The following is a 25920-nucleotide window of genomic DNA, read 5'->3' on the forward strand; positions in this document are numbered from 1 at the left end:
GGCTGTATGAGCAGTATCATTAAAGTAAGCTGCCAGATATGCCATTTTGCCAGGCCCGTCAAACTCATGGCTACCAGGCCAGATGTGCTAAGCCAGTTATCTTTTGCAGCCTTCAAGGTTTCTAATAAACACAGGTGGTTTATCAAGCACCTGGCAGGCTGTAATATATGGCTTGCATACCAATTATGATCCAGGTTGAAAGAACATATTTTCTATCTCAGAAGGTTTCCTAGCATCAAATCTTGTAGCACCCACAAAGTCCAGGTAAAATAGCAGGATGCTTCAGGACTGAGTTCAGTTCCATCTCTGAGGTTAGAGCCAAATACATTTATCTGTCTCCAAAACTCCACTGCCTAAATCAATCACTGTTCTTTTAGTTATTTAGACAATGAGATGCTCCTTACATCTAATCTCTTCACTGATTTTCTTCCACATCCAACAAAACTGGTTGCTAATGCTTGCCCCATTCTGTCATTCAGTTCCTCTCTCCCCAAATGCCCTCGCTTATAATCTTGTCCAACTCTACCACCTTTCACTATCCAAAAGTCTCCTGCTTCCTGAAATAGCCTCGTTTATTTTTCTCACTGCCTCATATGCCTAGAACTCCTTCCCAGTGCCACTATGAAGGAGCATCATGGCTTTGGGACTGAAACAGCATTAGTCACAGTGGAAAGAGACAATGCATCTTTTTTTGTGTCATTGGATCTGTTAGCTGTCTTTGGTACACCTGACCCATAATATTTTATTGACGAGCTTGGTTGCTGCTGCCAAGGGAGCTGCTTCCATCAAGGGCTGGGCTTTCCATCTGCCCGGCCCCGCCCCTTGTTGCTCCAGCCTACAAAGGTTGTTGTAGCCTGCACTGCTGCTGCTGCTGCTGCTGCCAAGGGAGCTGCTTCCATCAAGGGCTGGGCTTTCCATCTGCCCGGCCCCGCCCCTTGTTGCTCCAGCCTACAAAGGTTGTTGTAGCCTGCACTGCTGCTGCTGCTGCTGCCAAGGGAGCTGCTTCCATCAAGGGCTGGGCTTTCCATCTGCCCGGCCCCGCCCCTTGTTGCTCCAGCCTACAAAGGTTGTTGTAGCCTGCACTGCTGCTGCTGCTGCTGCTGCCAAGGGAGCTGCTTCCATCAAGGGCTGGGCTTTCCATCTGCCCGGCCCCGCCCCTTGTTGCTCCAGCCTACAAAGGTTGTTGTAGCCTGCACTGCTGCTGCTGCCGCTGCCGCCAAGGGAGCTGCTTCCATCAAGGGCTGGGCTTTCCATCTGCCTGGCCCCGCCCCTTGTTGCTCCAGCCTACAAAGGTTGTTGTAGCCTGCACTGCTGCTGCTGCTGCCACCAAGGGAGCTGCTTCCATCAAGGGCTGGGCTTTCCATCTGCCTGGCCCCGCCCCTTGCTGCTCCAGCCTACAAAGGTTGTTGTAGCCTGCACTGCTGCTGCTGCCGCTGCTGCCAAGGGAGCTGCTTCCATCAAGGGCTGGGCTTTCCATCTGCCTGGCCCCGCCCCTTGTTGCTCCAGCCTACAAAGGTTGTTGTAGCCTGTACTGCTGCTGCCGCTGCTGCCAAGGGAGCTGCTTCCATCAAGGGCTGGGCTTTCCATCTGCCCGGCCCCGCCCCTTGTTGCTCCAGCCTATAAGACTGCTGCTAGGGGACTGCTCGCCTTGTTACTGTTTATTGTTTTTATACTATGTGTGTTAGTTACTGTAGTCTATGTTGTTAATTTGGTAGGGTATTGGGGTTTTGTGTATGTTTGATAGCTTAGTCTGTGATAGTTGGTGGGCTGTTGATTTTGTGAGGGTGGTGGGTTAGCACTATGTTCATTGGTGAGGAGGCCGGCTTGGGGTCGGGGATCCCAGTGATCCGGGGACGCGGGAGGTATGGTGGTGGGAGCAGATTATGGAAGGGAAGGGCATTGAGACATGGTAGGGCTCGGTGCCCTTCCAATCTGCGTCCCATCCCAAGATATACCTGTTGTGGGGCTAGGATATTAAACCACTCTCCGACACTGGCGCTGTGCAATGCCAGGTCCATAAATAATAAGACCAAAACGCTGCAAGATTATCTTGCAGCATTGAATGTGGACCTGGCTTGCGTGACCGAGACATGGGTGAGGGAGGGCGAGACGGTCGCTTTGAAAGAACTAGCCCCCCCAGGTTATACGGTCCCAGACAAGTGGTCGGGGGGGAGGCGTGGCTTTGCTCATTCGGGAGTCTTTCTCCTTCAGACCACTCCCCACCCCAAAAATTACTGGCATTGATTGTGTGGGCCTAGTGTTGGACGCCGAGGAGAGGTTGGCAATATGCGTGGTGTACCGACCGCCTACTGCACCTGCATCTTCCCTGTCTGGTCTCTTGGAGGCGGTGGCCAGCTGGGCCTTGGAATTCCCGAAACTTTTGGTTCTCGGGGATTTCAACGTCCATGCTGACGACGATGCCTCCATGCAGGCCATTGACCTGGTGTCCTCCATGGCGGCCCTAGGACTCTCCCAGTTTGTTTCGGCTCCCACACATCAAGCAGGTCACACACTGGATTTGATTTTTGGGGCAGGGATGATGGTGGTCTTGGATGCCTATGATGCAGTGCCATGGTCAGATCACTTTGTTCTGAAGGCTCGTCTGAGCATGCCGCTCCTTTCCCGGGTGGGCGGTGAGCGGATTTACGCTCGCCCGCGGAGGCTTATGGATCCAATTGGTTTCCAGGCGGCTCTGCGGGATCCGATGCCCCCTGGCAGTACGTTAGATGAGCTGGTGGATGATTGGCATGGCCGTCTTTCCGAAGCCATCGACGCTATTGCCCCCTGCCGTCCTCTCCGAGCCCGCAAACGGGTAGCTCCTTGGTTTACCGAGGAGCTTCGCCAGATGAAGCGGTCTCTGAGACGACTAGAGCGAGTGTGGAGGCGGGGGCGCGACGAAGAGGCAAGAACATCTTATAGGACGTTTATGAAAGCCTATGAGGTGGCAGTGAAAGCAGCAAAGAGGGATTTCTTTGCTGCTTCCATTGCATCCGCTAGCTCACGCCCGGCTCAATTATTTCAAACAGTTCGGTCCTTGGTCTCCCTCTCTCAGGGAGACCACCAAATTCTTAATTCAACTATTGGCTGCGAGGCTTTTGCGAGCTATTTTGCGGGTAAAATCTTGTCCCTTCGCCGTGGCCTGCCACCCACTGTTGATACAGTAAGGGAACTGGAGACCCCTTGGCCGTCTTCTGGGTCCGTATTAGACCATTTCAGCCTGCTCTCTCAGGACGATGTGGACAGGATCCTGCAGGGGATGAGGCCAACCACCTGTCCTCTGGACCCCTGCCCATCCTGGCTGGTGAAGGCCAGCTCGGAGGGGCTACGGGACCATCTGGAGGCCATTGTTAACATCTCCCTGAGCTCTGGGGTTTTTCCAGGAGTGTTAAAGGAGGCGGTAGTGCGGCCCCTCCTGAAAAAACCATCTTTGGACCCCACTGACCCGTCCAGTTACCGCCCAGTGTCAAACCTCCCGTTCCTGGGCAAGGTGATTGAGCGGGCGGTGGCGGTACAACTGCAGGAATTCCTGAATGATGCTCTAGTCCTGGACCCATTCCAGTCTGGCTTCCGTCCTGGCCATGGGACGGAGACAGCCTTGGTTGCCCTCACAGACGACCTTCGCAGGCATCTGGATCGAGGCAGGTCAGCGCTGCTTGTGTTACTTGATCTCACAGCAGCGTTTGACACGGTTGACTATGATTTGTTGGCCAGCCGCCTTGCCGACGTGGGGATTAGGGGGACAGTCTTACAGTGGCTGGTCTCCTTTCTCCAGGGTCGGGGACAGAGGGTGGCGCTCGGGGGAGATCTATCGGCCCGTCACCCTTTGGTGTGCGGGGTTCCCCAAGGGGCGATACTCTCCCCAATGTTATTTAACATCTATATGCGCCCCCTCGCCCAGTTGGTGCGGAGGTTTGGGCTGGGTTGTCATCAATACGCGGATGACACCCAACTTTTTCTGTTGATTGACGGCCGGCCAGACATGGCCCCAGACAATCTGGCCAGAGCTTTGGAGGCTGTGACGGCATGGTTGAAACAGAGCAGGCTGAAATTGAACCCAGTGAAGACGGAGGTCCTGCAGCTGGGACGGGGCTGCCAGATGTTGGGATCCAGCTCCCTGCCCTGGATGGGACACCACTGGCAACTTTGCCAGTGGTAAAGAGTCTGGGTGTGCTCCTGGATGCCTCCCTATCGATGGAGGCCCAGGTCACGGCGGTTGCCAAGTCTGCATTTTTCCATCTTCGTCAGATCAGGCAACTTGCCCCCTACCTGACGCCCCAGGACCTGGCTACAGTGATCCATGCAACGGTCACCTCCAGGCTAGATTACTGTAACTCACTCTACGCTGGGCTACCCCTGGGCCTGATCCGGAAACTACAACTGGTCCAGAATGTGGCGGCACGGGTCCTGACTGGTATACCTTACCAGTCACACATCACACCTGTCCTGCGCCAGCTGCACTGGCTTCCAGTTGAATTCCGAATCAGGTTCAAAGTGTTGGTTCTTACCTTTAAAGCCCTGAGTGGGTTGGGACCGGCATATCTTCGGGACCGCCTCTCCCTGTACGTTCCCCGGAGATCGCTCCGATCAGCGAATAAATATTTACTTGTGGTCCCCGGCCCTAAGGAAGCCCGCCTCGCTTCAACCAGGGCCAGGGCTTTTTCAGTCCTGGCCCCAGCCTGGTGGAACGCTCTGTCAATGGAAACCCGGGCCCAGCGGGACATATTATCGTTCTGCCGGGCCTGTAAGACAGAGCTGTTCCGCCAGGCGTTTGGTGATTGAAGGGGGTGGTGCCATGTCGGCCTCCCACCTTTGGGGTGGGGAAGGTTCTCCCCACCACTGCACCTTGTTAATTTGTTTTATTATTTGTATACTGATTTTAGTTTTGTTTTTATCAATTTTAACTGTTCACCGCCCAGAGCCCCTGGGATGGGCGGTATATAAATTGAATAAATAAATAAATAAATAAATAAAGTAGGGTTAAAGGAAATGGCGAGCTGGTGGTGTCAGTGCAGAATGCTGCTTCCTGATATGAATACATAGCATCTATTCTAAAACAGTTTCATTGGTTGGCTCTTTGCCTCTGAGGTCAACTTGAATTGCTGGTCCTTACTTTTAAAGCCCTTCATGATCCTGGATCCATATACCTGTAAGACCATCTGTCCTGGTATGAACACCAGCTATGTGTCAGGGCTTGCCGCCGCTGCCGCTGGGCGTGGCACTGGGCGGTCTGCTCCTGACGTCACAGGGGGGCCAGGGATTCTGCAGGACCCTGCTCTGTGGAAGGAGGGGCGGTATACCTCACCCAGACTCCCTCTCAGTCCACTCGCTGGCCTGCTCAACCTGGCCTGCTTACCCTCTGCGTCCTCCTTCGTCTCCTCCTTCCAGAACTCTCTTCCAAACCTCCACCCTTGCATCTTACTGCTCTCACTCCACATCATCACTCCTCACTCACACCCACCACCACAGGGCTCTTCCCAGCCAGCTTTTATAGGGCTTCCTTCTACTGCCCCACCCCTCTTCCAGCCTGGCCTTGGGCTGCACCAAGCAGTTGCAGCTGGGGTAGCTGATCTGGCCCCACTGACCAGCACCAGCTGTGCCTTGTTCTCTGGCTGCCCAGCCTCCCTGCCTTGGCTGATTGCTGAAGGCATGTCCAGCTGCAGTCCCCTGGCTAGCAGCCCAGCCTCCTTGGCAGAGCTGATGGCTGAAGGTGGGTCCAGCTGCAGCTCCTTGGCTGGTTGCCCAGGGCTTCCTGCAGAGTGCCTCCAATAGCCCCAACTGGAGTGGCTTGGCTTTTGGCAACTCCTGGGCCAGGCTACTATTTTCTAGCTGGGGCGTGGCTTTGGGTTGTTGGGGCTGCTGCTGCTTCTCCTCCTCAGGTAAGGTCTTTGGGTGGGTGACTGCTGGGCTCCCAATCCCTCTGCCCTTGCCCCCTTCCGCCTTGCCTAGCCCCCTTTCCCTCCCTAGGGGAGTGGGACTCGCTGGCCTCTCTCTGTCTCCCCCTGCCTCCTGAGGCCCTGGGCTTTTGCCCCTTGCCCCTGGCACTGGCAGGTTCTGGCTCCATTTGCCTGTGGGAGGGGTTGACCTGCTGTCCCCCAGCTGCCCCCTCTGCCTGCCAGTCAGACCGGTTGACCTGCTGTCAGCTGGCTGACCAGTTGACCTGCTGTCTGCTGGCTGCCCCCTCTGTTTGCCCGTCAGCCCGGCTGACCTGCTGTTCCCTCCTACCAAGTCTGGGGGCTGGGACCCAGACCCCGGACACACACACCCCGCTTAGCTTTGAGTTGTGGGGGTCAGGGTCAGACTCAAACATGCGGGACATGAAGTCCGCATCCACATGCTGCGCCCCCTTGCGGTACTTGATGGTGAACCGGAAGGGGAGGAGGGAGAGGTACCACCGCAGCACACGGGGGTTGTGTGCCTTCATGCGGTGGAGCCACTGCAGGGGCGCATGGTCCGTTAGTAGGACAAAGGGATTATTGGCCAGGTAGTATTGCAGGGCCCCCACTGCCCACTTGACCGCTAGGGCCTCCCGCTCCACTGTTGCATAGCGCCTCTCTGCGGGCTGCAGCTTCCGACTCAGGAAGAGGATGGGGACGTCGGTTCCATCACGTTCCTGAGTCAGGACTGCCCCAAGGCCGGTGTCAGAAGCGTCTGTGGCCAGCGTAAAGGGTCGGTCAAAGTCTGGGTTCCACAGGGCTGTGGTATTAGAGAGGGCTGACCGCAGGTCCTTGAAAGCTGCTTCTAGTGCTGGGGTCCACCGGACTTGGTTGGGCAGCCCCTTCTTTAAGCAGTCTGTCAGGGGGGCGGCTCGGGAGGCAAAGTGGGGGATGAACCGCCCGTAATACCCCAGTAGTCCCAGGAAACGTCGGACCTGCTTCTTGGTCCGGGGCTGGGGGGCATCAGCTATTGAGGCCACCTTGTCTGGTGGTGGGCGAACTCGGCCTCCCCCGACCACAAAGCCCAGGTACTGGAGTTCCTGGAACCCCAGGTGGCTCTTCTTTGGGTTAGCCCGTAGTCCGGCTCGCTGGAGGGCCCTCATGACAGCTTCCAAGTGTTGGAGGTGGGTGGGCCAGTCCGGGCTGAAGATGATGATGTCATCTATGTACGCCATTGCATACGCCCGGCACTCTCCCAGCACTTGGTCCACCAGCCGCTGAAACGTGGCAGCTGCCCCGTGTAGACCAAACGGCATCTTCTTGAACTGGAAGAGGCCTCGTGGGGTGGCAAAGGCTGTCTTCTCCCGGTCCGCTGGCCGCACGGGCACTTGCCAGTAGCCCTTCGTCAAGTCTAGGGCCGACAGGTAGCGGGCGGACCCTAGGTGGTCTACCAACACATCTGCTCGGGGCATGGGGTATGCATCGAACTGGGCCACCTTATTCAGTTCGCGATAGTCGATGCAGAATCGGGTGGTCCCATCCGGCTTGGGCACCAAGACTATCGGGCTCCTCCAAGCGCTTCGCGAGGGCTCGATTACCCCAAGCCTGAGCATCTCGTCGGTCTCCTTCTCCACTGCCTCCCACCGCTTCCTGGGGATGGGGCGCCAGGTAGCCCGGGCTGTCTGCCCCGGGTCCGTTGGAATGGCATGTTGGATCAGGCTCGTGCTGCCCGGCCTGCAGGAGAAGACCCCGGGAATCCGAGCCCAGAGGTCTTGTAGCTGGGCCCTCTGAGCTGGGTCGAGCTGAGGGTCCACCTTGGGCTCCTCAAACTCCGGGGCATCAGTGGTCCAAGGCAGCACACTGTCAGGGAGCTCTAGCGGGTCCTCAGCCACGCCGCACTCCTCTTTTGGGCGCTCGTGCCACTGCTTTAGGAGGTTCACATGCAGGGTCTTCCGCTGACGCCGGCCGACCCCACACTGGACTTCGTAGGTGGTGGGGCCCAGCACCCTTCGAATCTGGTAGGGACCCCTCCATGGGTCCCCTTCCTCTCTTGGGAACACCGAGTGGTGCACGAGGACCTTCTCTCCGGCCTGGAAAGTCCTCATCCGCGCACCCCGGTCATAGGCGGCCTTTTGCTTTGACTGGGTGCGAGTCAGTCTGCGATTTGCCTCCGCTTGGGACTGTTGCACCCGGTCACGGAGCCGGCTCACGTACTCCTGTATGAGGGGCGCGGGGCTGCTGGCCTGGGGCCCCCAGCGTTCCGTCAGCCGGGAGAGCATCCCCCTTGGCTTGCGCCCATATAGCAGCTCGAATGGGCTGAAGCCAGTGGAGGCCTGCGTGGTCTCCCGGAGGGCGAACATGAGCGGGTCGATGTACAAGTCCCACTGGTGAGGCTTGTCCCGCGTCATCTTCTTCAGGGCCTCCTTGACGGTCTGGTTCAGCCGCTCTGCCAACCCGTCTGTTTGAGGGTGGTAAGCCGAGGTGAACACCTGCCGGATCCCCAAATTCTGAAAAAGAAAAGTATGGCCGTTTCTGCAACCGCAGTAGAGACAAGGGAGGGGTTACCCACAGAAACGTCTGCACTCTATGTGCACGCCACAACAATAATGAATGATTATACAATTTTCAAAGTGCAAGTGCCTCTTGTTCATTGAGCCAATATTGCAATTCATACAAAGACCATTGCTCATAGGACAATTCATACATGTGCAAATCGTACAAGTGCAAAATCATACATGTGCAATTTCATTTCTGGTGCAGTACAACTCTACAATACCAGGTATATAAGTAATACAATGAATTTTATACAGATTCACTCCTTCCTCTCCTTCAACTAGTTCTTCCCAAAGGTGGTGTAAAGCCCAAATAAATTCCAAAGGAGGGAGTGGAGACCGCCACGCTCAATCTGGGGCCGGCTACGAACGCAGATTTCGTGCCACCTTCTTCAGGAGCGTGCCATAAACACTCCCCAGTAGAATGTCACCACCACATTTCTCTCATCGCCTGGTTAGTAGGTATGCTTGTTCTTCCGCCTTGCCTAGCCCCCTTTCCCTCCCTAGGGGAGTGGGACTCGCTGGCCTCTCTCTGTCTCCCCCTGCCTCCTGAGGCCCTGGGCTTTTGCCCCTTGCCCCTGGCACTGGCAGGTTCTGGCTCCATTTGCCTGTGGGAGGGGTTGACCTGCTGTCCCCCAGCTGCCCCCTCTGCCTGCCAGTCAGACCGGTTGACCTGCTGTCAGCTGGCTGACCAGTTGACCTGCTGTCTGCTGGCTGCCCCCTCTGTTTGCCCGTCAGCCCGGCTGACCTGCTGTTCCCTCCTACCAAGTCTGGGGGCTGGGACCCAGACCCCGGACACTATGTTCCTCTCTTTATCTCATAGTTACCATACCTCTTCATAAGACTGTTCAGTTGTCCTCAGTCTGATTTGAGGCTTTTGGGGTCATGGCACCAACCCTTTGGTGTGGTTTATCAGAGGAGAAGAAGGCAACTAAATTGCTAGATGCAAAACAATTCTGTTGCAGGGGCTTTTTACCGAATCAGGAATTGATGGCCCTGACCTGGATAGTCCAGGGACGTCTGATCTTGTCAGAACTTGGAAGCTAAGCAGGGGTTGGCCTTAGTTAGTAATTGGATGGGAGACCTCCAGAAAAGACCAGGGTTAACAAACAATGGCTAACTACCTCTGTTAGTCTCTTGTCTTGAAAAACCCAGCAGGAGTTGCCATAAGTCAGCTATGACTTGACAGCATTTTCCATCACCACCAGGGGCTGATGAATTTTTATTGAAGGGGTGAATGGATGTGATGTCACATGGTATGATTTATCTCACTTGCATGGTAAATAGCTTGTGGATAATAGTGGTTTTTTATGGTTATCGTTAGAGCATCTGTTGTGGTATCTGAAAAGGGAGCTCTGGCTCTCAAAAGCTTATACCCTGAAGATCGTGTTAGTTCCTAAGGTGCCAACTGCTGTTATAGCAGTTTTAGATGTTGATATGCTGTTGCATACTTTTTTATAAGCTGCCATCCATTATGGGGTGGAAGATGAGATACTAATATTTAAAATAAATGAATTAAGTTAGGTTAAGTATCCTGTTTAAAAGCCATCTTTTCCATAAAGCCTTCAGCATAGTCCTTTCGATTCCACTCCTAACTGAAATTAAATACAAGTGTGTGTAACTACATGTGTACTTATTCGTCTCATGTTGTCCTTGTTTCTTCCATTCTTCCCTTCCCTTGCTTTGCTGACTCCCACAGTACAAACATTTAGATTAAAACCTTCAAGGGACAGGGTCTTTTGGTTTTGCTTGTATTACCTAACTAAATGTAACTTGGTGGTGGTGGTGCTACTGTTGTTATTAAATAAAAACAGAACAAAAAGTGTTGTATATAGAGGGGATAATACAGAACCTCACAATTAATATCACTTCAGTGCAACTTGACAAGAATTTTTTAAAAATCAAGACTATTAAATTGAGGCAAACGTTTCCACATTGCAGTTTTCTTAGACAAAAGAATGTGAAAGCCTAGTTCTGCAAAGTGCCACACTCTTACCGTTATTAGATACACATTTTCTGCTGAAACTGATAAAGGAAATATGCACATGTTTGTATATTATCTTTATCTAATTAATAGTCAGAAGACTTTTTTCTCATTCCAAATCAAATGTCTTAAAACGGGGAAAACTGAATTAGTGATATGAATTAATTCATTTGTAAAGGAGTGTTAAAAAGCAGAGCCACCTAGTAATGTTTTTTCTTGCCAGATGTGGCAGGATTATCACATTGCCAAATAATATTTTAAAATGCAGGGGAACTATTAAAACCTAACAATGGCTGATACCATTTCTAAAGGAAATAAATCCTATCCAAACAATAATCCAGTGACAGATTCCATTAAATTAGATTAAACACAGCTAAATTATATCAATAAACAGTGTCCAGCACTGAATAGCGATAGGCTGTTCTGCCTTCATAGGGCACAACTCATACATTTTGTCTGTATGAGTTTTTTAATATCCAAAGCCCCTTCCCTGTTTTTTTGTTTGCCATCTAGAGGTGATGCCTACTGGATTTCCTGGAAATTTCTAGTAATGTCTACCATGAACAGTGTCCATCAGAAAAGCCAGGCTTTAGTTCATAGATTATTTCTGCTTCACAGGAGACTAGTTTAAACTGTATCTCCAACTCCATCTCTGTATTTCTTTGGACAAGTAAAACTCAAGTTTTTAGAAGCCAGACTGCCATGTATTTTTAGCTGTGTGGGGGTGAAGTTCCTCTCTAAACATAAGTAGCTGCCTTATACTGAGTCAGACCATTGGTCTATAAAGGTCTACTCTGTACTGTCTGCTCTGACTGGCAGCTGCTTCACAGGGTTTAGGCAGTCTTTCACCTCTCCTGCCACGTGATCCTTTTAACCAGAGATGCCTAGAATTGAACCTGTTTGCATCCAAAGAGGATGCTTTGCCACTGAGCCACAGTCTCACCCTGGTATGGGATGGGAATTGTCATGCCCTCCCTCCCTATCCCAGTATTAAGATCTTTACATGTGTCAAAGTGGATTAATTGTAGTAACTCTAGAGGAAATAATGTATAATGCCCTGGTCTCCTGTCCTTTATTGGCGTGTCTTAAACCACAAACTATACTTCTTCTGTACATGCATATTACTTTGTTTTATATCTTGATTATATCATTGACTTGGGAGTTTTCCAAATTCCAGGTGATATTAAATAGCTGAGCAGTTAACATTAGATAATGGCAGATGATATATTATTTGAGGAATTTATAAAGGGGAATGAAAAGAGATATTTGAAAAAAAATCCCATATCGTGCACTTGTCACTATTATTCAAGTCATTGATGGTATATATGATGGTCATTGATAGTATATGATGATATATCTTGACCTTGAGACACAGGAAATGCTGTAATTCATATGTTGTATAGAAGGGGAATTGTCATGTCCATTGATATGTATATAGGTCAGTTGGAACCAGTAAGTATTCTGGTCCCATTTCTGCTTGGTAAGTGTTAGTTTGATTGTGCTCATAGCCATGTTTTATCAGGTATTTCTGATATACAAAGTGTTTTTCAGTTCTTTTCTGTTTAATAGACCAATATTTTATGTTAGTCATAATTAAGATGAGTGTGTATTTTCTTTTTCTCTTCTAAATAAAATGTCTGACAAACTGGGAAAATATTAATTATGCCACATGATTATGATTAAATACATTTTGTTACATTACAGAGACTGTTCTTGAGAAAGTAGGCTGTTAATAAATAATTGCTACAGTAACTTAAGTAACAGAGACTGAGGACTGCTTCTCGTATTTTGTTTAAAAGATTCATGTTTATTCTAGGGAGTAACAACCACATCTGACGATTTAAGGAAGCGTGATATCAAAATCATAGTACATGCTTCTTCTGCCTTGGAGAGATGTTCAGATCTGGAGCTTATGAAACAGATGTGTTACTGCAATTCTAACATTATACTTTCATTCATGGCATGGTGTGCCTTTCAAAAAAAAATACCTGTGTCTTTTAAAATTAACACAAGCCAGGCAGAAATTGAGCAGGTTATCCAAAATTCTTGTTGAGCAGGAATTTGAATTCTAATCTTTCAGAATCATTGGCCTCAGGAACTTCAGTGGAGGAGCACCCACTTTATTCCACTGGGTGTGAGAACTACATAGTCCTTTGCTGTATAGACAGAGAAAGTGACAGACAACTAGCAGCAGCCCTGCCAATACTAATCAAAACAAGTCCTGCTATTAAACTGCAGCATTGTGATTCATTCAATGTTGCAGAGCAAGCAACTGTGTAATTTGTTAAGCACATTTGTCTGTGCAGAGCAGCCCTCCCTTATAACCTGATTTCTATATTGCTTCTAGCTTCTCATTAAACAACTTAGTGATGATTCCTTCCTGTTCTTTCTTAGATCCAAGTTGGGAAATTCATTCAAACTATTGCTATGGTGCATCTTGGAGGAAGTGAGACAGCTATTACAGTTTCCATAGTCATCTGCAGTATCTTATTGCTGCTCTCTATAGTAGGTAAGGGGCAGTGCTTGACTCAGTGATAGTTTCATCTAACCCTGCATTTTCAAAACAAAGTCATTTCAAAGGTTCATTAATACAATTGTCTTTTGTATAAGTTTAACCCTAGAAGTGACTGTTTCAAGCTTTAGATGATTTAATAGCTAATCTAAGATCAATACATTGACCCACCTTTATTATAGCAGTAGATGAAGAAATACATAGATATGCATGCATTTAAACATCATTGAAGAATGAAACAGAGCCACACTTAAGCATGTTGATGCCCTGAGCAAAATATTGAAATGGTATTTCTCATTATTCTGCTCCATGAAACTCTGAAGACTGGAAGTCCTTTTCATCCACCTTGAGCCAAGAGGAAAGGTGGGGTATTAACTACTTTAATCAAGAAATCCACCTGATCTCTTCTCCTTCATGTTCTTGTAAACCCATCTACCAGCTGCTTTCTGCTGCTTCCTGGCTAAAACTTCGTTGTTAGCCACTGAGCCATTGCTAGTACTACAGATTCTAAATTTCTAATAGGTCTTTGCTGCTTAATGAGCCGTGGTGGCTCCCTGCCATCACTTGATTTAATTTATATTTAATAGACATTGTTGTTTATGGCTTATTGATCGTACAAAACCCAATTCTGGAGACATAGGAACGCTCATGATACACAGATTACTTGGGTGTTAAAACTCTTTAAATGGACTTATTGATCTGCATTAAGTCTTTCCATATATATAATACCCAAGCCTAAATTTAATATAAGGGTTATTGTATGCTCATTGTTTCCAGCTGTATTAATTTAATTATAGATAATCAACACCTGCTTAACCAGCCATGCATTGATTTTACAGGGCTAAGTAAATATAATTTAATATGTTTTGTTTATTGCCCTTTCACCAGATAAATTTCTGCTAATCAAAATCAGTTTCTGATTCCTGTTTCCACTGCTTACTTTATATTCTTTTACAGTCTCTTCTGTAAATTATCATGTGATGGTAAATTCTGTCAGGTTTTACTGCAATGCTGTGACCACATCATAGTGAGTCTAATCAGAATAACAGATTTATTTTAGCTGAGGAAAACATTAATATATTGCCAGAAATGGCTTAGATTGAGTTCTGAGGGCATTTTACATCTGTGCACAATTCCATTCTGTCTTTGACTATGTAGAAATTTCACAGTGTAATATGTGCACTTTATAAATTCGCACTTCTTTAAATGTGTGCTCTTGGATGAAAAAGAATTCCCAATTTGAGAATGAAATGAAGACGACATGGGGAAGTGTATTGTGTGGTTGACTCCATGATTTACTCACACAGCAGTTATTTTTCCAGTTTATGTTTGGAAGATAACCCAGCCACCCCACAGGCAGCAGTATTCCCAACACAGATTTGATCATCTTACATCAAAACTGTGATAAGTTTCAGGTTGGTAGCCGTGTTGATCTGCAATAGAACAGCAAGATTCAAAACCAGTAACACCTTAAAAACCAACAAGCTTTTCATGATACAAGGGTTCAAGAGTCAAAGCTCCCTTCATCAGTTACTTTCAATTTGATGAAGGGAGCTTTGACTTTCAAAAGATTGTAGCCTGAAAATTTTGTTGGTCTTTAAGGTGCTCCTACTTGAATCAAACTGAGATGTGGGCTCTCAAGGTGTCACAGTGGTATCTACTTTTATAGCGAGCATAACTACTATTCTCAGCCTGGAGAAGCATTCCTTGATCCAAAGCGCTAAGTCATAATTAGGGCTGTGCATGGGTGGGGAGATTTGGTATTCCCGAAGCGGGAAACCGATTTGGGTTTCGGGAATCGCTTCGGTATGCTCCATGAAGATTCGAAGCATACAGAAGCAAGGGGGGAACTCCACACCACCCTCCCTGGGGCAATCCCTCTACTCCCCAGCCCCCTGGGGAGACCCCTCCACCCCCCACCCACTTACCTGGCGGCGGGAGGGTTATTAGCTGGGTGGCAGCAGCACAGCCTGGAGCCAGCCGGCTCCTCTACCGCCGCACCGCCGCCCGAGCCTGCGGGGTGGTGGGGAAGGCCAGAGCTGCCTCTTCCAGCCCTTCCTGCCCCTCAAATGGCTGTGGTACGCCAGCTCTGTGGCGCCCATTTGAGGGGCAAGAAGGGCTTTCTCTGCCTCCTCTGGCCCTTCCTGCCCCTCAAATGGCCACTGCGGCGCTGGCACGCCGTGGCCATTTGAGGGGCAGGAAGGGCCAGAGGAGGCGGCTCCATCCTTCCCCACCACCCCGCAGACTTGGGCGGTGTGGCGGCGGCTGCAGAGGAGCCAGCCTGGAGCCACCGCAAGGTAGGTGGGGGGGTTGATATTTAAAGGGCCCTGCCGCTGCTTGCAAGCAGCGGCAGGGCCCTTTAAACAAACCCCAAAGCTTACCAAAGCAACCCGAATCGCTTTGGTAAGCTTAGCTTCAGCATTCCCTAAGCGGGGCCAGCATGCTGGCCCCACTTCGGGAATGCTGAGGCTTACCAAATCGAATCCGCTTCGGGTAACTTTACCCAAAGTGAAACCCAAATAGCACAGCCCTAGTCATAATTCTTTCTTGCTGTATTGTTTTTAGTTATAGTTGGCTCATGTTTATTGACGATCAGTTGTCACTGCTGAGTGGGGTTGCATTATGTGTTAAGCAAAATCGTATTAAAACAAGGACTTTCTTAATAAGAATGTACAGAAAGATTGCTATCACCACTTCTTATCATTTCGGCTCTTGACTCTGGGCCATTTTTCCTTTCATTTCTCTAGCCCTTTTTGTGTTTTGCACCAAGAGCCGCAGGGCAGAGCGTTATTGGCAGAAAACTCTGCTGCAGATGGAAGAGATGGAGTCTCAGATCCGGGAAGAAATCCGCAAAGGTAATTATTTGTAATTTAGGAGAGTGAAGGAATCAGTGAACAAGAACAACAGAGAAATTTGTTCTCTGTACATTCTGAGAGCAGTTTTGCAATACTAAGGTACCCCTTACAGTAATCGCCACAGAATGTTAACAGGCATAAACATACTGAGTCCTGAATCCTATGATTGAGATCAGCTAGCTTTGGTATTGCAAAATAATATTATTGTTAACAAAAGTGAAGCTGCATGCTTATACTGTGACTAAAATTCCTGTGCTATTGTTTATTTTTGGTGGTTTGTGTAGTGATGAATTAGACAAGCCACAGCCTAGCGAGTAGGACTCAAAAAGTTCAAATAATGTTTCTGTAACAATAATTAATTCCATGTATTTGGGGAAATTGCAAGCTTCCAGGCTGTTAGCTTTAAAAATTATAAAGCAATAAATGCGAATTCCAGGTTTAGATGTGGGGAGTCTTCTTGAGCCGTATGACATGATGCTGGAGTTCTATTGTCTGTCTCTGTCTGTCTGTTTAGGATATTTCTGTGCTGCCTCTTATGTGTCAGACTGTGGCTAGATAAGGCACTCTCTGCAAGGTTCCCTTTAGAAGCAAGAATAAGTCCAGTGTCTGGCAAAAGAAGTTTTATTGCAGAAAAGGTCCATTATAGTCCACTGTCCTGAATAGGAGACTCAGGATGGTACATGATCATTGTTACCAATGAAGAGCAAGCATAGGATACAGAGTAACAATACCCATCTGGAACAGCCTCCCCCCACAGTTCTCAAAACAACATCTTTCAGTCCTGGGAAGCTGCTCTCCTTCAAGGCCAATGCTTGGTGGAACGGTGTTAGACACAATAATCTCCTCTGGTGGGAATGCTGCCTGGGAACTGGTGCACCTGGGAAGAAAGCACTTAAACACTAGAAGCATTAGAAAATGGAGTCAGTACAGTTTAGATATATACTGGACCTGACATTCTGCCCCCCTTAAAATAGATCCCCCCCCAGGCTTATATGGATAGCGAGTATGAAAAGCTTTGGTTAATCTAGGAGCATGAACATGTGCAGAGTTCACCCATTCATCGTAACCAGAATCAAAGTCCTTCCAGCGAATGAGGTAAAAAAGCTGGTTTCGCTTGAGCTTAGAGTCTAAAATTTGTTGTACCTCATAGTGTATTTGGTCATCAATCAAAGTGGGAATGGGTGGAGCTTTGATGTGCCATTTGTTGTCGGTGGGAGCTCTTTTTAGAAGGCTGACGTGGAACGTATCATGCACATGGCGCAGGTTTTTAGGCAAAGTTACAGCAACAGTCACCTTATTTATTATTTTGCGCACAGGAAAAGGTCCCAGGAATTTTAGAGCGAGTTTGCGGCTGGTTTGAGCTAGCTTTAGGTTCTTTGTGGAAATATACACATGATCTCCAGGTTGTAATTCCCATTCGGCCACACGATGGCGATCTGCGTATTTTTTGTAATCCAGTTTGGCTTTTTCAAGGTGTTTCTTAATAAGAGTCCATTGCTGCGCCGCCTCCCCCCACCATGAAGATACATCTGGCAGTTTAGAGGAATGGAGAGGGGGTGCGTCTAACGGGAAGGGATCGAAGTGAGTCCCGTACACGATTTTGAATGGAGCCTCTCCCGTTGAAGCGTGTACACTGTTGTTATAGGAGAATTCGGCTAGGGGGAGAAGGTCCACCCAATTATCTTGTTGAAAATTAATGTAGCAACGAAGAAATTGTTCTAAAATTTGGTTAGTCTTTTCGGATTGTCCGTCGGTTTGTGGGTGGTGGCTTGAACTGATGCCTTGTTCAATATTCAACATTTTCAAAAGCTCCCGCCAGAAGTTGGCAACGAACTGTCCGCCGCGATCCGAAATCACCTTGGACGGAAAAGAATGTAATTTCACGATGTGTTTTAAAAACAGATCCGCTAGCTTTCGCGCGGAGGGTATAGCAGTACAGGGGATAAAATGTGCTTGTTTAGAGAACAGATCTACCACCACTAAAATACAATTATGTCCTTTTGAGATAGGTAGATCAGTAATAAAATCCATGGATATTACTTCCCAGGGTCTGTTTGGTGTTTCCAATGGTTGCAGGAGACCCGGAGGCTTCCCTTTCCTGGTTTTGGCGCTGAGGCAAACAGGACAGGAACTAACGTATTGGGAAATGTCTTTGCGCATGCCCGGCCACCAGAATTGTCTTTGGACGAGATGCAAAGTTTTTAGATACCCATAATGTCCAGCAGTGGGAGCATCATGACAGCGCTGCAAAATATCCAGTCGGAGGCTGTCCGGGACATACAACTTGCCCCCGGCCAACCAATCCCCTTGTGGGGATTGGGTCAGTTTGCTCCGCGGAGCTCTATCCCCCTCCTTCTCTATTTCAGCTTTAAGTTTCGATTTCCATTCCTGGTTGGCTGGGAGGGGCTGTTTGGCGCGGCTGCGAGTAGTTACCACGCCCCCAAGTTGCTTAGGCGAGAAGACCGTGTCGACCGTCTCCGCCCGTTTGCTCTTATGTTGGGGCATGCGCGATAGGGCGTCCGCCAGAAAGTTAGTTTTGCCCGGGAGATAATTTAGAGTGAAGTTGAATTTCGAAAAGAATTCCGCCCACCGCAATTGCTTGGCGTTCAGTCTGCGTGGGCTCCGGAGGGCCTCCAAATTTTTATGGTCTGTCCAGACCTCAAAAGGGTATCGTGCCCCCTCCAGCCAATGTCTCCAGTTAGTAAGAGCTGCTTTTACTGCAAAGGCCTCCTTCTCCCACACATTCCAATTCCTTTCCGCTGCAGAAAATTTTCTAGACAAGAACGCACAAGGACGCAATTTCCCATCCTCCCCCTTCTGTAGCAAAACCCCCCCTATCGCCGTATCGCTGGCGTCGACCTGTACTATGAAGGGGGATTGTTCGTTGGGGTGGGAGAGGATGGGTTCTGTTACAAATTGTTCTTTTAGGCAGTCGAAAGCCGTTTGGCAATCGGGGGTCCATTGTAATTTGGAAGAGGGTTTCTTAGCTTGGTCCCCTTTATCTTTGGTTTTCAGCAGTTCTGTTAAGGGGAGCGTGATTTGGGCGAAATTTGCTATGAAGTCTCTATAAAAGTTGGCAAAACCCAGGAAGGATTGCAGTTCTTTGCGGGTGGTGGGCGTTTGCCAATCTTGTATCGCCTGTATTTTGGCTGGATCCATTTTCAGACCCTCTTGGGAGATACAATACCCAAGGTAAGTGAGTTCTGTTTTATGGAATTCACATTTGGACAATTTGATGGGCAGTTTATTCCTCATCAAGGTGGCTAGGACCTTTTGTACCATTTGAACATGTTCTTCCTCGGTGTCCGAATAAATTAAAACATCATCAAGGTACACCACCACCCCTTTGTACAGAAATTCGTGTAGAACTTCGTTTATCATGGACATGAATACAGACGGGGCTCCCGTCAATCCAAAGGGCATAACTAAGTATTCATATTGTCCGAGGGGCGTATTAAACGCGGTTTTCCACTCATCCCCTGCCTTGATACGAACGTGGAAGTAGGCATCTTTTAGATCTAATTTCGTAAAGATCTTACCTTGGGCCACGACGTTGAGAAGGTCTCGGATGAGCGGTAGAGGATAGGCGTTGTTGGTGGACACTGCGTTCAGTCCTCGGAAATCCGTGCAGAGTCTGAGTCCCCCATCCTTCTTTTTTACGAAGAGGACCGGAGCGGCGTGGGGGCTAGAGGCTGGGCGGATGAACCCACGTTGAAGGTTGGTGTCGATGAATTTCCGGAGCTCTTCGCGTTCATGGAGACTCATGGGGTAGAGTCTCCCTTTGGGTAGCGAGGCTCCTGGTAAAATTTCCACCGCACAGTCCGTTCGTCGATGCGGGGGTAGAGTGTCCGCTTCCTCCTCCGAGAAAGCGTTTAGAAAAGGCCAGTAAGGTTCGGGTATTTGGTTGACTTCTTCTTGGGTAAGGAGGGCCTTTTCTTTCTGAGTAGGGTCTTCGCCCCAGTTTTGATTCCAACGGTGATTTTCACAGTTGGCGTGACTGAAGGTAATGCATCCCTGTGCCCAGTCTATGTAGGGGTTGTGATCACATAGCCATTTGCTGCCTAGGATTAACGGGTACTTGGCAGTAGAGCTGATGACAAAGGACCTCTTCTCCCAATGTTGTCCCATGCCTGTGATCACCGGGATGGTTTCAGTTGTAACAGGATTCATGTTGGTACCATCCATTTGTTCAAAGATTACTGGATTTTGTAAATCCCGAGTTGGTAAAACCAGTCCATTAACTAGAGCAGGGGCTATGATGTCTCTTGAGCAGCCCGAGTCGATTAGAGCTTGCACCCGAATGTGCATTTTTCTCTCTGGGTTGATCAGAGTCATGGGCATGAATAAAATGGACCCAGGTGGCCGGTTCGGTGCAGGAACGGGCTTGGGGCGGATCTGTCGTTTGGGCCCTTTTACGACAGATCCATCTCGTTTCCCGACTGGGGGCTCTCTGGATTGACTTCTGCGTTTGGGGAAGCGGGGTCGTATTCCATAACTTCTTCCGCTTCTAGTCCCCTCTCTGAGGCGGGCCTTTGGGAAGCGCCGCGGCCTCTGTTCGCTCGAGGTGCGGGAATCGGGCGTTGGAGAGTAGGAAATGGAGCAAGGGTTGGGCGCCTTAGTTGAAGCGGAGGTCTTTGCACAGGCCGGTAGGGGCATTGTGCTGCAAAGTGACCGGCTTGTCCGCATTGCAAACACAGCCCTTGTTGCCATCTAGCATCTCTCGCTCCACGGGTGGCGTACCCAGCTCCCCGTCCTCCCTTCTGCAAAGTCAAGGGTCTTCTTTGTCCCGTTTGTTGTTGTTGTTCAACCAAACGGACTTCCAAAATGCGATTCTCAACTTCGCATGCAAGTTGGATCCAACCCAACAAGGTAGGGGGATTGTCCTGCATGAGAGCTCTGTCCAAAAGTCTCGGGTTTAGTCCTTGCTTGAACAGGATGATTTTGGTGGACTCCTCACACCTAGGGCATTTGGCAGCCAATTGTCGGAATTTCGTGATATAGTCTCTCGCTGACATGCTGCCCTGTTTAATGGCCTGCAATTCTGTTCGGGCCCTGGTTTCCTCTAAGGGGTCTTCATATTGTGCTCTAATAGCATCTACCAACCCCTGGAGAGTATCGAGTTCTGGGGCCCCGATATTATATAGTCCTACGTACCAGTCCGCTGCTTTCCCTTGTAAGCGGGAGCCGAGATGTTCAATTTGGCTGGCCTCGCTGCCGAAGAGGTGTCCCCACCGGTTGAAGAATTGCACAACTTGCACTAGAAAAAAGCCCAGTTTGGAGGGATCCCCATCAAAAGTGGCTTCCAGTTTCACCCAACCCATTGGGAGGTCTTGCCTTGGAGCCGGTGCTGGGTAGAAGTCCGCCGGAAGCATCAATGGCACTTGAGGTATGGGGGGACCCGGTTGTGCTAGCGGTGCTGGTTGCGCTGGCGGCGGCATCACCGGTTGAGCCGGGGGTAGCGGCCTCGGCTGGGCTGGCGGTGGTGCTCTCGGCTGGGCTGGTGGTGGTGCTCTCGGCTGGGCTGGTGGCGGCAGTCTGGGTCGGGCAGGCGGCTGCAATCTCGGTCTGGCTGGTGGCAATGCAGGAGGTGCTGGCCGTAGCGGTTGAGGTGTTTGCAGTTGAGGCCGGTGCGGCGGAGTAATGATCGGCCGCTGAGGGGTGGGTTGGTGGGGTCGTAGTGGTGTAGGCCCCATCGGTTGGTTCGGAGGTGGTCTTACGGGCTGCTCCAGTGGCAAACGTATCGGCTGCAGCGGTGGGGTTAGTTGTGGTCGAAGCGGAAGGGGCCGCAGCGGCGAAGGCTTAATGGGTGGTGGGCCGTGCGGGCTTGCCCCTCTTGGCGTCGTGTCTCTGGGACGCACAGGCTGGTCTTGTGGCGCCGGTAGAACTTCCCCCGAGGTTTGCTGAATAGGAACCACTTCTAGCGGTCGTTGCGGTAATTCCTCCTCAGAAGGGGCCGGGAGTTCTTCCGTCTGACCCGGCCGAACTGTTGTTGGAGAAGCGGGAGGGTGTATCACTGTCGTCTCGGTTGGACGGGTTGGTCCCTCTCCTTCTCTTGGCTCCTCCGCTGGAGTCTCCTCGGGAGACGGATCCCCGTCCAATTTAGGGGGTTCCGTTGGAGTCTCTCCGGGCACCTCAGCTGGAGTATCCCCGCTCGGCGGAGTTTCGTTTAGTCCAGGGTGTTCCGCGGGCGATTCTCCCGGTTCTTCAGGGTAGGTTTCCTCCTCTCCCGAAGGTAGCGGCTGCTGCGGGTCGCCCTCCACTGGATAGGACATGACACTTTGAAGGGTGGCAATTTGTATCGCCATTTCTTCAGGCGAGATTCTCTCTCCTGCCCCCATTGACGAGATTAGGTGAATGGCATGAGCCAAACTTTCCTCCATATCGATCAGCCTAGCTTCCAACTGTTGCATTCGGCTAGGATCCGGTTGCCCCATCACGGAACCTCCCTCAGTTGTACTCACCGGGGAAAACGGCCCCCAGGGCGGAGGATCGCCTTGATCGACTCGCGATCTCGCTGCTAGAATTCCTTTGGCTAGGCCCGTCACGGCCGAGATGCCGGAGTCTACAGCATGGGTACGGCTTTGTATTTGCACCCAACTTTGCTCAGGAACTTCCGTTGGCTCTTTCCACGGGGCAAGTTCCGAATAATCCCAACTCAGGGCGCCGCGGTGAGATGTATTCCCGTCCGTCCGTTCGGTCGTCCGGTTCCAAAACAGCCACGGTTGGCTGCTGTCCAGCTCAGGGACCGTCTCTAGGCTTCGGCGCCCGTCCATCGAAACTCTTGGATGTAGCCCTCCGGCCCGGCGCTCCCGTGTTTCTCGGGGTCGGGCTCCCCACTCCGACGGGGTGGGTAGCGAGAGCAAGGGAAGAGCTGTAGCCCTCGGCCTTGTCCCCTCACTGCTGAGGTCGATGAGAGGCGGTGTAGGCGTCGAAGCACCAGCCCCGGCTGGCACCTGCGATTCTTGAGGTTGCACTGTTTGACTGTCGGGGGACGCATACGGATCAAACAAAGGATCCCTGTCCGGGACTACCTTGGAATCCGCTGGGCCCGACTCAGGCATGATTGGTAACAAAATGTCAGACTGTGGCTAGATAAGGCACTCTCTGCAAGGTTCCCTTTAGAAGCAAGAATAAGTCCAGTGTCTGGCAAAAGAAGTTTTATTGCAGAAAAGGTCCATTATAGTCCACTGTCCTGAATAGGAGACTCAGGATGGTACATGATCATTGTTACCAATGAAGAGCAAGCATAGGATACAGAGTAACAATACCCATCTGGAACAGCCTCCCCCCACAGTTCTCAAAACAACATCTTTCAGTCCTGGGAAGCTGCTCTCCTTCAAGGCCAATGCTTGGTGGAACGGTGTTAGACACAATAATCTCCTCTGGTGGGAATGCTGCCTGGGAACTGGTGCACCTGGGGAGAAAGCACTTAAACACTAGAAGCATTAGAAAATGGAGTCAGTACAGTTTAGATATATACTGGACCTGACATTATGAGTCCTGCTTGAGGCAGCTTACAATTAAAACCATGTAGCAATATAAAAACAAGACTTTAAAAGCAAGCCATTGGACATAAACTGAATAAAAACTATCCATAAAACTTCACTGGAGATCATTTGGATGCAGGGTTTGTTGAAAATTAGGTATTGCCACTACATATTATTGTGATATTTCTTAGCATTGTGGTAAAATAGAGACGAGTTAATCGATTACATAAAAGTGACTATTTGCTTCTCTTTTGGTTCCTATGAACCAGGCTTTGCTGAGCTCCAGACAGATATGACAGACCTGACCAAGGAGTTAAACCGCAGCCAGGGAATCCCCTTCTTGGAGTACAAGTATTTTGTGACCCGAACTTTCTTTCCCAAAGTGAGTTTTTTGCATTGTATGATTTTTTACTTTATACTAGTTCTAATTATTATTGATTCTTTCACTAAATATTGCTAGTGCAGTACAATACCACTACCCTGTAATTATGATAGATGATAAACTTAAGTCTGGAAAAATCAGGTCCTCTTAACACATTGGATCCTTATCTTGTAAGTAGAAACATACCTTGGTCATGTCTGGAGAGTAGCTCCATTAGCAAAAAGGGCTTCACACTCAGGAGTCACCATTGATGGGGCCTCACCAGTCCAAACTAGTATAAACCAGGGCCATTACTCAACATCAGATCTAATTTTTTAGATGTTTAGCAAGCAAAGATTATCACCAGTTGTGTTGATTTATACACCACACCAGTTAGCATCACTTAAATCTTCAATTTTCCAGGCAGAAGAGGATTGGTTTTGCACTGGAATTTTGCTTCAGGAACCCGGGTAGTGGGGTCAGCTTTGCATTCAGACTTCAGCTAAATCAAATCACATCTGGACTTCCTGTTCAACCATGTCCGTTTTCAGATCCATATATCACAAAGACATGACTATAACTTTGCTTGAAGTTGTTGTAAGAAACTTTCTTGGAAAAAATAAATAGCATTCACTGCCCTTACAGCACCCCAGGATATTTTTCACAGGTGCAAGTCTTTTCACTGAGAAGCTCCAGTTCCAGTCTGTCATCGTGAATCCAGTCATTAACATGACACAAAATGCACCACTTTCTTTTTTTAAAAACTTGTCACTGACTGCCTTACATTTAATATCTTGCTGATTTAATTGCAGTATTCCTCCACAGAAGCAGCTGTGCGTTATTGATAGAAGGAGAGGGGTGCCTTTTTTTTTTTTTTTTTTGCAAAGTATTCATTTCAATTTGAGGCATCTTTCCAGACAAGACAATTCAGGGTTAAAAACAAGAGTGAAGATACTCAGCACATACATTGAATCTGATATATCACACTACAAGATATACAAATCTTAGATTTTGTTTTTAGAAAGCAGATTTCTAGTAGTTATTGGGGGGAACTCTCAAATGTTTAGGCAGTGTATGATGGAAACCAAAAGCGGGCTGAGCAAGGTTTCTGGTGGTCTTAGGATGGCACTTCAACATTCTGTGACTTGCCTGACTTTTCCAGTAACAAAAACAAAAAGGATACACAGTGTAATGATTGTAATATGAGCAAATCACTGTGGAAGCAGGCTAATCACAGCTTAAGCAAAGCACTTTATATAATATCTCCTATATGAACATACAATATGGTTGTTCATGAGCACATTTACAAAAGATATACAAATGAATATAAAATATATACAATATTGTAATAGCCAAACCCAAGAATTGCAAAATCTACAATATGATGATAGAAAAAATGAATGGCACATTGTGTTGAACTTGGAACTCACAAGTTAAAGGCTATCTACTATCAACATATAGTTATTAACCTCCATTCTATGAATGTCTTGTTTCTCCCAAATCATCTCCCCCCACCCCTCAACCCTAGATCTTGCATTTGTTCATTAAGAAGCTCCATAAAATATACCAAGTTTTTTCTTCATAACAAGTGATGTCAAGTTATATTGACATCTCTCCTTGTCATTCTCTAACAATCCTGCATTGTTGTTATGGGGAAGGTATGAAAAGTTCAGTCTTGTCTCCTTTTTACCAAACAACAAAATGTGCTTTGGGGTTTGTTTTTATTTTTTCAGTGTTCTTCTCTTTATGAGGAGCGTTACATTTTGCCTTCCCAACACCTCAATTCTCAGATGGGATCTCACATCCAAGAAACTCACCCATTACTGTTGGGCGAATGGAAAGTGAGTAACAAGATCATAAATCCAATTTATTAATGATTATATCTACTGAGGTGCTGATTGATGTTTTATTTTATTATATTGATTAAAGACAAAATTCATAAGAGGCTACACATGTTGCATGTAATTATGGAAAGGGAAAGATGAAATTCAGCTCCAGGGCACTAGAAGCAACTGATTCAAGTTCCTTATGTCATGCAGAAAGCTATTGAAAACATTAAACTGCTGGGAAAGGCAGTAGAATAAACATGTCTACATTCAATCTTTGGCTTCTTGCTGAAGGAGGCAGTTAGTATGTAGTTTGTGCATTTTAAGTCCAAGTGCTTTATCAATCATGTCAAAAACCATTATCCTCAACAAGAGAATTGAGACTAGAGTGCTCTCCCTAAGAAGATGCACTCCTTAGAAGGTACAGTGAACTCCCCCCACCCCATACTGTGCTTTCCTCTCACTTGACA

The 25920-nt window shown here is 48.7% G+C and overlaps 1 protein-coding gene across 1 annotated transcript in view; it reads left to right on the forward strand.

Annotated features, from left to right (window-relative positions):
- PLXND1 (plexin D1) overlaps window positions 1-25920 on the forward strand; it is a 216653-nt gene that overhangs the window by 134272 nt on the left and 56461 nt on the right. Inside the window, exons 20-23 of the mRNA XM_054975821.1 lie at window positions 12804-12918; window positions 15669-15776; window positions 23533-23645; window positions 25358-25465. Coding sequence (XP_054831796.1) covers window positions 12804-12918; window positions 15669-15776; window positions 23533-23645; window positions 25358-25465 — 444 coding nt within the window. The remainder of the gene's footprint in view (window positions 1-12803; window positions 12919-15668; window positions 15777-23532; window positions 23646-25357; window positions 25466-25920) is intronic.

This window comes from Eublepharis macularius, chromosome 4 (assembly GCF_028583425.1).
Source record: "Eublepharis macularius isolate TG4126 chromosome 4, MPM_Emac_v1.0, whole genome shotgun sequence".
Taxonomy (NCBI): domain Eukaryota; kingdom Metazoa; phylum Chordata; class Lepidosauria; order Squamata; family Eublepharidae; genus Eublepharis; species Eublepharis macularius.